The sequence below is a fragment of the Penicillium daleae genome, assembly GCF_028827525.1.
Source record: "Penicillium daleae strain IBT 16125 chromosome Unknown utg000007l_segment0_segment0, whole genome shotgun sequence".
Classification (NCBI taxonomy): Eukaryota; Fungi; Ascomycota; class Eurotiomycetes; order Eurotiales; family Aspergillaceae; genus Penicillium; species Penicillium daleae.
Window position 1 is genome coordinate 906,787 of NW_026623155.1, and position 12,712 is coordinate 919,498.

The 12,712-nt window shown below is 51.7% G+C and overlaps 4 protein-coding genes across 4 annotated transcripts; 3 read left to right on the forward strand and 1 right to left on the reverse strand.

Annotated features, from left to right (window-relative positions):
* Positions 1 to 3,109: 3,109 nt before the first annotated feature.
* N7458_007507 (SWIRM domain-containing protein) lies at positions 3,110 to 4,108 on the forward strand (the record flags this gene model as incomplete). Its single annotated transcript, XM_056910889.1, has 1 exon — positions 3,110 to 4,108. The coding sequence occupies one exon, from the start codon at positions 3,110 to 3,112 to the stop codon at positions 4,106 to 4,108; it is 999 nt and encodes a 332-aa protein (XP_056763715.1).
* Positions 4,109 to 5,414: 1,306 nt separating this feature from the next.
* On the forward strand, positions 5,415 to 6,982 carry N7458_007508 (CDC50/LEM3 family protein; the record flags this gene model as incomplete). The annotated part of the gene is made up of 6 exons (XM_056910890.1): positions 5,415 to 5,514; positions 5,592 to 5,628; positions 5,695 to 5,791; positions 5,856 to 6,567; positions 6,641 to 6,803; positions 6,880 to 6,982. 6 exons carry the CDS (start codon positions 5,415 to 5,417, stop codon positions 6,980 to 6,982), a joined length of 1,212 nt encoding a protein of 403 aa, XP_056763716.1.
* Positions 6,983 to 7,538: 556 nt separating this feature from the next.
* N7458_007509 (zinc metalloprotease) lies at positions 7,539 to 8,560 on the forward strand (the record flags this gene model as incomplete). The annotated part of the gene is made up of 2 exons (XM_056910891.1): positions 7,539 to 7,823; positions 7,916 to 8,560. 2 exons carry the CDS (start codon positions 7,539 to 7,541, stop codon positions 8,558 to 8,560), a joined length of 930 nt encoding a protein of 309 aa, XP_056763717.1.
* A 403-nt stretch (positions 8,561 to 8,963) lies between these two features.
* On the reverse strand, positions 8,964 to 12,434 carry spt16 (chromatin-remodeling protein SPT16; the record flags this gene model as incomplete). Its single annotated transcript, XM_056910892.1, has 7 exons — positions 8,964 to 9,452; positions 9,511 to 10,109; positions 10,175 to 11,606; positions 11,666 to 11,818; positions 11,890 to 12,011; positions 12,073 to 12,157; positions 12,252 to 12,434. 7 exons carry the CDS (start codon positions 12,432 to 12,434, stop codon positions 8,964 to 8,966), a joined length of 3,063 nt encoding a protein of 1,020 aa, XP_056763718.1.
* Between the last annotated feature and the right edge of the window lie 278 nt (positions 12,435 to 12,712).

Genomic DNA, 12,712 nt, shown 5'->3' on the forward strand with positions numbered 1-12,712 from the left:
GGCGCGAATTGGAAAATGGGGAAAGGCTGGAAACCGCGGCAGCCTGGGTCATACCTAGCATTTCCCCTCCTTTGTGGTCCAAAGCAATTGTTTATTCTCAAGAGCTTGCGACGAATACCGGACCGTCCATTGACCAGCAGCTGGATGGCAATGTTTCGAGGAACTGATCGGCGACGAGCTGGATCGATAAGATCGAACGCTAATCGATACCACGAATTCCTTCCATCATCCGTTATCGATAGTAATTGAGACGGAGCTAGAGAAACCCGGTTCGTCGCCAGACACAGGACCTAGTGCGAGCAAGTCGAGAGTAACCTGCTCAGAACGTTGAAGCAGTCCCGTCATGACGACAATTGCAACTACCGGACAGGAAAGACACGATGACAAACTGCCCTCGGTTGGCGGTCCTGAATCTCTTCGTTATCACCGATAAGAGCGAGAAGGGAGGTTCCAAGGCGATTAGGTCAGCATGGTCATTAGGTTCCACCAGTTCACGAGGGCATGGGCGACAACTGGTGGACAATGACTTCTCGTTGTCAGCCTCGGACCGTCCGATCATGAGATGAATCTTGACCTTCATCTCAAGTAACAGACGTAGTTAGGGTCGTGAGGAATAATCATGGAGGATCGACGAGATCACGCTACCCGGGCGGATCATTAGGCACGGCCACTGGGAGGAGTGGGGTCTACGAGTATAGTCGAGGGGAGTGTACAATCGGGACCCCATGATGGCTCTGATTCGCTGGGCTCTGATGTCGATTCGAGGGAGAGAAGAATTCTGTAACTCCCTGTTAGATTATTGTTATATGATTACCAGTGTATGGCTATGGCTATGGCCTGTTAGGTGATTGCGTGCATGGGATGTTGTCATGCGCCCCTGAAGGGGGCCCAATGAGCGCCACCAGCCTGCCCGTGGCTGGGGCCTTGGCCGATCCGTGTCATCTTCGTCACCTGAGGGCTGAAAGAGGCTCGAGGGCGGGATTGGGGGGATTGGGGGAGAGGGGTAACGACACGGCAGATAAGAGGCATTGAAGGGGTCAATTGGTTCCGATGGAGGGGGTTGGCGGATCGAATTGGCGACACAATTGAGGGATTGAGGAATGGAAGCAGTAGGCAGATACGGGACATGTCGCAATGGTCGATTTTCGGAGAAAAGGGCGAAGGAGGGGGGTTTGGGTTGAGAATTGGATGATCACGAGCCTGGGGCGTTTTTCTCGTACAAACTAGGAAGCAGGGACAGTACTCCGGAGTTGAGTAAGATTAATGATACTGTAGCTGCGCTCTGTGCAATGCTATATCCATCATCCTCCGCGTCCAGAATCAACGAAAACGCAGATGATATCGAATGATCGCTGCAAACCTAATCAACGGGCGCTTATCGAGGGGGAGATAGTGATTATCAATGTCAAGGTCAATGTCAATGTCAATGCATACTAACTCATCAACTAACTTTAGTTCAGAACAGTTACCGTAAAATACCAATGATACAGTATAGTACCGTACATGAGAATCCTGTCAGCCGCAGGAGGAGTGAGTTGACGACGAGCCAGCAGATGACTCTCTCTGCCTCATCCCCCCGCAGTTGGTCACCTTTTCACAGCCCCCCTCGTCTTTCGTCTGCTTCCCACAATTGGAGGTTCAATAATCGCCCTGTCCTCTGATTGGCGAATTGATCGGGTCTCGTGGCATTGACAACCCTGATTGGCTGGCTTTCCCCCCCCTTTTTTCTGCGGTCGAATGACCTGAATGATCCCGATTGACTCACTGACCCTCTGCCATTGAGTCACGCCGACGATTTCCGAGGTCCCCTCTCTCCATACCCTCCGTTCGATACGGCCGTCTTTCTGCTGTTGCATACGATGGTAACCGGTCACTTGCGCTCCCTGCGCACAAGGGAAACGGGATTGGCAGCCTTCGGAGTTGGGTGTCAAGAGTACTACTCCTGTAGTGTACCATGAATCACCTCCTGCGAATTGAGTCCCCGGATTTACGCCGTATTCGCATTCCTGGGGTTGGGATGATGATTATTGGGAGTTCCTCCGAATCCTGCTTCTGGATCTGATGACTTGCCATCTGGTGGGGATGAGGGGATGACCCTCAAAGGGGGGCAACTCGAGTGATTGGCGCCTGCTTGTCTGTCTGCCTAACCCAGGTTGCCGTCGGGCGGTCCATGGCTGAACAATACCATACCATACGTGTACGTTACCCGTCTGGTCAGATTACCCTCTCATCTGACCTCGTCTGGCCTATCCATCGTTCATGATCCCGTTATATCTTACCATACCATCTTACCATCTTTCCCATCTTTTATCAACCTCGTTGCCTTTTCGGTTTTGTCTTTTCTTTCTCTTCTTTCCCTCTTTCCCTCTTTCTCTCTTTTCCCAGTTTCCCTTTCCACTTAAAGTAGGCTCCCATCCCACCCAGAGAACTTGCCTCTGGTCCTTTTTCGCCCCCCCTCCCTCCCCCCCCGATAGCCTGGACCCTGGACTCCTTGTTGACTCATCCCGGCCAATTGTTCACTTAACCCCGGTTATCGCCACTGCTGCCTGACAAATCACCTGGGTGTTGGACATGCACTTCCATTGACTTCCACCCTCGTCATATTTCGGGTACATCCAAAGACCAGAGATTTTATCAGAACGGCTTCGCCTTCTCTTCCTCTGCCTCTTCCTCCTCCTCTCTTTCTCGCCTCTCTCTGCCCTGATCTTGTTCCTTCCCGCGTGAGCAAACCGCAATTCAGTCCAGTCTTCCCTGGACAATTGCAACTGCAAAATACAGAACCCTTCCAGATCAAACAAAGAAACCAAATTGAATCGTTCCATTTCCCAAATCCATCCGTTCTTTCTCCTTCCAGCAGAATTTCCAAATCTTGGAATGTTCTCATCTTCTGGTGTAAAGCCGCCACTGCAATTGCACCCTCCGCAGCAGTCGAGCCAACACCCTGCTTACTCCTCCTCCTCCTCCTCCATCATGAATCGCCTCCCCGTTTCTAGCCTCATGTCACCCCCCGAAGCGAAGCCTCTGGAGAGCTTCCAACCCCCCTTCCCCCTTTGCTAAACCCGACACCACCACCACCACCTCCTCCTCCTCCTCCTCCCTGGGAGACCTGATGAAGCTACCCCCCATCTCAGCTGATCGCAAGCGAACACAGTCCGAGATGGATCTGCCCTCGCCACCAGTGACCCCGTACACGGGCGCCAAGAAGCGACGATCCCACACGGCCGACCAGATTGAGCGGGATGTCGAGGGGAATGCCTCGCGAGATCCCGTCCTGTTTCCTCGCCACGATTCCGTGGCGCGCGAGGAGCCTCCCCTCTTTGGGCCGATCCCTCCTCCGGCCGCGGAGGCCCTGGTGGAGCAGCATATCAATTCGCACATGGCCAGGTTTGACAACAAGCGGAACAAGCCGACTCGTGATGAATACCTTCTGGCGCTGTCGTGCGTGCCCATTGTCTCCACACAGTACAATCGCAACCCAGCAGCCTGGGCTCGTGAGGAACGGGAAACACTGGAGCGGCAGCTGGTCCTGATGAACCGCTACCGTCCACCGGGTGAGCTGGAGGCCAAGCTGAAGAAGATTGCCCCAGCCCCCATGAAGAAAGTAGCCGGAGGGACCCCACGTATGCCCCGAACCCGCGTCAAGCGTACCCCCAAGTCTACCCCCAAACAGCAGACCCTGGATTCCTTTGATACTTCTCCCACCTCGGCGTCCAGGCCCCGTGCCCTAGGCACGAATCGCGATGACACCGATTTCCAAGCCCTTCCAGACTACTCCCCTCCCCTGGAGACGTTGGGCGGGAACGCCAAGGCACTCAAGGCAGACTGGAAGGGGCAAATGTTGGATTTGAGCAATGACCCGGATCGGCACCTGCTCAGTCCTGCCGAGCTCAATCTGGCCTCGACACTCCGGCTGTCTTGTGCGACCTACCTCTGCAGCAAGCGCCGGATCTTCGAAGCGCGCGTGCGTGCTCTCGGTGTGGGCAAGGAGTTCCGCAAGACCGATGCGCAGCAGGCCTGCAAGATTGACGTCAATAAAGCTAGCAAACTCTGGACCGCCTACGACCGAGTGGGATGGTTCAAGCCAGAATACTTTCGTCATCTGAGATGATTTCTCATTCCCCTTTTCCTTCTCGACGGAACGGGAATCTTATCTGCCCGCTGACCATGGATCGTGACATCCCTTAACCTGGCTTGACTTTATTTCTCCACTCGCAGACACAGGAAACATCTTCTCTCTATCTTCTCTCCTTGGGATCCTCACCCACCCAACCAGGACACCAGTGAAACTGACGTGTACAAGCGTGATCAATCTTTCTCCTCATTTTGTGGTTTCAACATGATCTCGAACTACTACAGACATGGCTACATGCTCGGGTAACTGATCATTGCGTTACCGGGCTGATTCATATGAACAATTAATCACCAAACGACTTTCTGTCTTGCTATTCGATTCAAGACACACCCTACCTCCCTCAGGTATCCAGAGATTCTGGTGTCTATACCCATGGACCTTGCTTCCGTATTGGTCTTTCTCATCATGACTGTTTTTTTTTTTTTTTATTTCATGTCCACTATGCATGACGACACATTCATTCCTCTCAGTACAGGATATTTGTTACTTTGTTCTTTCTTTTCCACGCATCTTTGTCTCTATGCGCATCGTGCGTTGCTCTCGGTATTCATGCATCGCTTTTCCTGTGCGTTCGGCTTTAACCTCGGCTCTTGATTTTGGCGTTCCGGTTCTCCTTCTCTCTAGAATGGCAGGCCTCGGGTCAACTTGTGGTGTTATTGATTTGGAGATTCCATCGTTGCTGTTGTGTGTCTTTGCTTTCCACCATTGTGTTCTTGTTCCCATCCCGTCGAATGACTCTTTTCAAGAGGAGAGCATTACGAGATGATATGATACCCTGACCAGATACGACTCTTTTGAATGAAATACCCGTTGCAAATGAGTTCTATGTGTTTTGACACATCTACTAGTCTGGATCTGTAGTTGCAAATGTAGTTAGTGTATACAGGAAAATTCCTCCGACTTGGATAGCTAATTACCCTCTTGCCTTGTATAACAAGTGCGCTTTCGTTAATTCACCTCCCCTACCCCCTGTTGTAGGTTACATAGCGATTTTAGAAAACCAAGTAACTATAAATATCCTTGATCCCTGCAGTTGATTCTCGTAAGGTTGGCCTGGACCATTAAACCCGTATGGTTCGCCCGGGCGGTGTTAGTGGGGCTGCCTAATACTTGCCAATCCAGTAATTCCCAGGCAAATCCAGTGATCTGGCTCCGCCCCGGCGCCACCTTTTTCTGACGTCTCCCTCACTCTTGTCCTTCCATCCAACTGCATCGCTTCATCAACTCCTCGTTCCATCGCTCCATCTCCCCCAGTTCCAACTCCCGCGCGATACCTGTCGCCATGTCGCAGGCCGAGGTTCCCCGTGCCGAGTCCATCGACGAGCAGGAGCGCGCTCGCGCTGCCGATGGTGACAAGAAGCCCAAGTCCCGAAGACCCGCCAGTACGCGTCCCCTTTCGCCCTGAGCCTCGATTCCGTTCCTCTTCCCAGTTCCCTCGACTGACTTGACGTGTTTCTAGATACCGCTTTTCGACAACAACGATTGAAAGCCTGGCAGTGAGCTTATTCTTTGATTCCGGATCATCCGCCGCCAACCGGGACTGACCGTTGCCTTCCGCTTAGACCGATCTTGACCCCCAAAAGTGTTCTACCTTTGTTCTTCATCGTTGGCGTTCTCTTCGCGCCCATCGGTGGCGTCCTGATCTGGGCAAGCTCCCAGGTATGTAGCGGTCTTACCTTGCGATTCGTCCTTCACACGCATCTGACACCGTTTGGTCCCCTAGGTCCAAGAGCTTGTCATCGACTACACAGACTGCAAAAGTAGTGCGCCGGAGAATACCCCGGCAGACATCTCAAACCGCGTGTCCGCAACATTCAAAGCTTCGACTGCGTCCAGCAAATACTATTGGCAACGGTCTAATGGCACCGATGACACCACCGTATGCTCACTCTATTTCACCATTCCCGAGTCGATGGGCCCTCCAGTCTACCTATACTATCGTCTCACCAACTTTTATCAAAATCATCGTCGCTATGTCCAGTCTTTGGACTTGGATCAATTGAAAGGCACTGCGGTTCCGAACGGCACAATCTCGGGTAGCGTGTGTTCTCCTCTGGCGACCGACTCTGCCACTGGAAAAGCGTATTACCCATGTGGCCTGATCGCCAACTCCATGTTCAACGACTCAATCGGGAACCCGGTGCTGACAGCGAAAACCTCGACCAATTATACCATGACTAAGAATGGAATCGCCTGGGATAGTGACAAAGCACTGATCAAGCAGACCCAGTATAAGCCATGGGAAGTGGTTCCCCCACCAAACTGGAAGTATTACAACGGTTCCTACGAGAAGACCGGTATTCCTAACCTTCATGAAAATGAGGATTTCATGGTTTGGATGCGGACTGCGGGGTTGCCATCCTTTAGCAAACTCTCCCGCAGGAACGATGATACTGCCATGCAGCCGGGAGACTACCGCCTGGATATCGTCGATCGTACGTGAAATGATTCAAGTCCCCGACCGCTCAATTTTTGACTAGAGATGAAACATTGCTCACCATGAAATAGAATTCCCCGTCACCGAGTACGATGGAACCAAGTCGATTTTGCTCTCTACCCGTACTGTCATCGGTGGTAAGAATCCCTTCATGGGAATTGCTTACGTGGTTGTTGGCGGAGTTTGTGTACTCCTGGGCGCCTTGTTCACGGTGGCCTACTTGATCCGACCTAGGTATGTAGAGCTTGGTGAATGATGGCCTTGCTGCCGAAGATCTTCAAAATGTCGACAATTGCTAATTATCTTCTAGAAAACTGGGTGATCACACCTATCTGACATGGGATGCGACCAACCAGCCAACAACTGCTATGGCTTCAGGGCGGGATGACCGAATGCGCCCAAGTGCGCCTTAAGGCTTCATTCTCTCCTTCAACTTCTCTTTCCTTCGTCTTTCCCCCCTTGGGCGGTTTTCACCTGTGTCAGTTTCTTCGCTATCCTACTTTCCCCTTTTCTTTTTTTGGTTTCCAATACTCCATGGGCCGCTACCTATATTGTGAAATAAATGGATTGTTCCGGGTCGGGTGTTTTAACAAGGAGTTTCTATGTATCTACCATTTGTCACAACAACGAGCATTCTTTCTTCTTTTCATCACCCTTGGATGACCTCATCTTTCTGGCCGAGGAATTGGCCAACCTTGTTGGATGCCAATGAAGTGCACGTTTTCTCCGCTCCGCCTGATATGCAGCTGTCGATCTCTCGGGTACGGTTACTCGGACCCCTTGCATGGGACATGCATTCCATTCATGCGCAGCATTCTCCAGACTCACAGCATCGGACCGGATCGATGGAGCTCTCAGTCAGCCTGGTCATATAGTGGTTGGTCTCTCGGTAGAGGGAAAGTCTTATCTTCTTCCTGTGGTTTGTGGCGGAGGAATCGCGACATCGGGGCATCCAACACCAACATCATCATGGTCTGTCACTCTTTCGCTCCGTTCGTGGTTCTTGTCACAACTTTCTATTTCCTGCAGGCACAATGCAGCCCCGTAGTATTTGAACACCGCGGCATCTGTGCCACCGAAGACCCGGACACGTCTTTCTTGAGCGCTCTCGAGCGAGTCAAAACCGATGAGACCCAACCACATGACGCTGGGTCAGAATCCCGCAACGGCCCTATCGAGATCGAGACCTGGTTCCATATCATCACCAGAAAAGCAGACCAAGACCAGGTTTCCGATGACATGGTCGACTCCCAGGTTAGTTCCCCCTTGAATTCGCTCACGTCTAGATAATTCATTGCGTGCCATGGAACGATGCTGATACGCGAGCGTAGCTCTCCATTTTACAGGATGCGTATCAGGATGCTGGTATTCAATATCGATTGCAAGGTGTTACCCGTCATGTGAACGACGTTTGGGCTCGCAATGGAGATGACCAGGGCATGAAGGAAGCTCTTCGGAAGGGGACCTACCGAACTCTGAACGTTTACTTCCAAACCGACCTCCAGGCTTCCCCAGACCAAGCCGGGCGTGCAAGTCACCGTGGAGCCTCTCAGTCGAGTGATCTCTCCTCCAGCGTACTAGGCTTCTGCACTCTCCCGGATCCAAGCGTGAATGCCAGCAGTCCCCGTGCGGACTATGTCAAAGATGGCTGCAACGTCCTCGCAAGTGCGATGTCAGGAGGCTCATTGGATCTTTACAACCGAGGAGGAACCGCGATTCACGAGATCGGACACTGGAACGGCCTTTTGCATACCTTCCAGGGAGAGTCCTGCTCTGCGGACAATCCAGGAGACTACATCGCCGATACACCTCTACAGTCCACCCCTACGGGTGGTTGCCCTGCTCGGAAAGACTCATGTCCTAATTCGCCGGGGCTGGACCCCATCCACAATTTTATGGACTACTCATCTGACGTCTGCTACGAGAGGTTTACCCCTGGCCAGAACGAGCGGATGCGAAACATGTGGGCATCGATGCGTGCAGGAAAATAGCTAATTGGACTTGTCTCTCGCTTGGTATCGACGATCATCTACAAGAATCGTTTATCACCCCTGGTTTTCATTCTTGGTGCTTGAGTAAGTAATGATTTGCCAGAAAGAAGCGTCAGGACCGGTTGATGGAGTAATAAATCGAAAATCTACAAAAGTTAATTGTAATGCAGAACGTATGACGGCTCAACGATTATTCACTTGGATAAAATTACAAAGCTGAGCTTGATTCTGTAAATGGCAGATGCCCTCGTAGTTGATCCCAACCCGTCGAATGTTGTTAAAACGCATATTAAAAAGACAGAAAGGCCTAGGCCTGAAGAAAGCGCAAGAAACATCCAAGTCATATTGGAATCGACTGAAACCAGAAAAGCCGCCCATTGCCATCATCTACGAACTTTCCAATTTAGCGCTTGCGCTTGGTACCACGGTCATCCTCGTCCAGTCTAACCTCCTTGTCCTGGCGCTTTGCTTTTTTCTCCAGCTCGTCCCAATCCTCACCACTCTCCTCGTCGCCACTGAAATCCTCTTCACTTCCATCAGCGCTGGCGTCTTCATCAAACTCACTGTCCTCCTCAGAGCTCTCATCAGCGGCCAGCTCTGAGTCGGAAAGCTCAAAGGCCGACTCTTCCTCCTCCTCTGAGCCCTCCGAGTCCGATTCGGCGGCCAAGAAAGACCAACCACCGTCAGCAAAGAAGCCGTACGGATCACTCACGACTGTCTTCATTATTGTGGTCCAGTTCAGGTTCAGTGGACCTTCAGTGTAGGCGACGTCAACAGAGTCAAGCCAATCCTTGACGCCCTCCAGCGCCTCAACGGGGATTGTGTTGACGTGGACAGGAGCTCGGTGGAAGTCTTTGAACACAAAGACAAGATCGAAGTTTTTCAGACCGAACTATTGATAGATTAGCAACCGTGGATAAATGGACAGCAAAAGAGGAAAGTTATCGTACCTGCACTCTCTCCAAGTGGGCAATCTCAATCTCATTCAGCGTAATGACCATGAATGGCGGCTCAGTAAGCTGCACAAGAGCATCCGTAGTCGGCTGGATCAAGACGTTGGAACGGTTGGGGACACCGGTGAAGCCAATCTCTCGGAAGGGAATATCGACATCCACACCCTCGTCCTTGCCAGCATCTGCAATCTTCTCGGCAAATGCCTTGAACTCACGGTCAAGCGCAGCCCGGCGACGTCTTTCTTCCTGCTCAGCCTCAAACTCCTCTTCATCGCCATACCGGTGCTTCCGCCGGCGGTTGCCAGTTTCGTCAAACTGCATCTCGGTGGCCTCGCGGTAGAACTGGACATCCCGAGTCTTTCTTTTTCCAATCATGATAGGCGTCTTGAGGTGCACATGGATAAGGACAATCAACTCATGTGCACAGGGTTGGAAGAAGAGATGCTTAACGTTGCTGAAAAGAACGTCGACATGCTCACTGCGGAAAGGCGACAGGTAGCGGAGACCATTCTGGTGAATCTCGACTTCTCCAGGCACACGCTTTCCATCCAAAGGAGGCCGCAGGTAGACGTCGGGCAGCTTCACGGGGCGTCGATCTAAAACCGTCTGTTAATATCCAAGCCAAACCGGGCCTCTCCACACTGAGGGAACGGTGACATACTTCTGATTTCGACGAGCTTGTCTTGCTCGACCACGTCTTCCAGTTCCTTCTTTTCTTGCTCCCGTCTCAAAGCGGTCTTGCGGAGCTCAGTGATATCCTGTGCAACTTGCGCCAGTCTATCGTTGTTCTTGGATCGTAGGGTCAAGTTGCGGACGAAATGAGCAGATGGGTCTTCAAATGGCTGATCATCCTTTCGACCCACACCCTGGCCCGGAGAGAGGAAGTTGATTCGAAGATACGCATACTCGCCCTCGTCACTCTTGCTCGCATTCTTGATGGTATTGATGTGGAAGGGTACTGGCCTGCCCATGATAGGAACGATGACAGTCGAGGCCTTGTGATCAACGTAGACAGTCAAGTCCTTGACCTTAGGAGGCAGCTGGTTATCACGCTTGTAGGACTCGAATCGCTTGAACTTCTTTTGGGCGACACCGTTGTCATCTCCAGTGGTGCCTGTAAACCTTTCCAGACCCTCCTTTGTCTTCTTACCGGCGAGCTCTTTCTGGTGCTCACGACGGCGCGCTTCAGCACCCTCGTTAATCTGGGTAGGCCGCTCAGCACGCAGTTTAGTCCGTGTGACATTTCGGCTTGCAATCGCGCTGGATTTCGCTTCTTTCTTCTCCTTCACGGGCTTTTCGGGCTCTTCCTCATCTCCGAAGTAGAAAGAGACAGAATCCATGTCGATGCCGGCGTCTTTTGTGAAAATGTGAGGCCCGCTCTCGCCAACACGAATGGTATCTGTAATCACCATGGAATAGACATGATTCCCTTTCGACTTGGAATCAGTATCCTTCACATCCGTCAGGCCAATGCTGATTGCCAACGTCATGCCATTCTTCAGAACTCGGGTGTTCTTGGCATTGAGAATCATATTCGCGTCCCGAAGTTCGATACCGATACCAGCACCAATGTTCTTGGTCAAGTGGTTCTCAAGCTCGGGCTTCTTCGAGCGGACCAGGCTGAGCGCCTTGTTGTAGAGATCCTTGGCCACCACACCATCACGGATCTCTTTCATCACCGCATCGTGGAGGTTGAGCAAGAACGCATAGTTGGCTTCCTGAGACTTGCTAGGATCTACCAGGTAGGTACGACCGATGAGCGAGTTGTATGTCTTGTAGCGGATTCCAAAGCTGGACAGGATGATGCCTGGCTTCAGATTGTTGCCATCAGAGGTTGCTGTCAACTTCAAATCATAGGCCCCTCCACTCTGCACAACCGGTCCGTAAGCCCAGTCGATTTGCTCGGCGTCGAATTCGGATGGCAAGCGCGCCAGCTTGTTGAAAAATTTGGAATCATCGATTTTGGCGTCCACCTTTGCAGCGAGAGCCTTGTGAGTGATTTGCTTTTCCTCGTCGAGCAGGCGTGACATCTCCTCCACAAAGTACCCCGACATCAAGCCACTGCATGCTCTGGATGCATTGCGAATAGAAACCTGAACACCCTGTCAGTAAGCTCACCCTACCAGGACTAGGAAACAAGGCCAAAGCTTACCAGTTCTTCTGGATCCTTGATCGCAAAGGCGCTGGACAGCGCCGGGGTGATGTCCACTTCCTCCACGTCCTTCGAGATCTCCGAGAATGCGCGCTTCCAATCGTCGGCGAAGGGACCGGTCGTTGTGTCTTTGGGTAGAGTACCGACTTTCTTCTGTGGTTGTGTAGCTATGGTTAGCCACCCGCGAAAATCCAGTTTGAAACAAACAGATTTAGTCAACTTACACCGGCACCTTTGATAACATCAAGACATTTCTCGAACGCCTTTGTTTTCGATTCGGGATCCTTGGTCGTCACCAGAAGCTCGACTGGGATCTTTCCACCCTTCAGAGGCTCGAGAAGCTCAGCTACATCGCCTCCATATCAGCCTAGTGCCCTTGAGTAGTGATGGAATCGGTTCAGAAGTACCTTTCTTGACCGTTGTGACGACATAGATCGCCTCGGTTGTCAGGACGAAGAGGGTAGCGGGGAACTCGTAGCCAAGAAGCCAGAACTAAGGTACCAACTAGTGAGCATCCAGGAGGTGAAAGTTTTGCCTCTCGGCGTGGTTATAGAGATAAAAACTCGATCAAAACCAGATGACATACATGCATAGCATTGTTCTTTTGAAAAGAGCTCTCATCGCTCTTGGTCTTGCCCATGAGGATGACGATGGATCCGGCGCCACCGAAGAGAGCATTTCCGGAGCGCTTGTCGGACTTCCATGATGCATAGAAGTTGGACAGATGGTTGAAGAAAGTGTTCTTGTCAATCGCGATCTTGTCGGCCATCTTGATCGCCTATTGCAAGCTAAGCTTGCTGGCAACAGTGAGAGGCCGGGCGCAAAAGAAGAGTTTGGAGGTGAGTGTAGGATTAAGGTCGCATAAACCAAGAGAATCGATGGAAAAGTAAGATGAACCTTGAATGAGGGGAAGAAGATGGAAGGGAAGGGGTGATCAATGTGGTGATGTCAAAGAAGCCCTTGGAGGAAGAGGAGGAGAGAGAGAGGCGGACGCGAAAAGCGCGTTTTGAGTTCCCTGCGGCTTCCCGTGCCCAGTTTTGCCTCTTT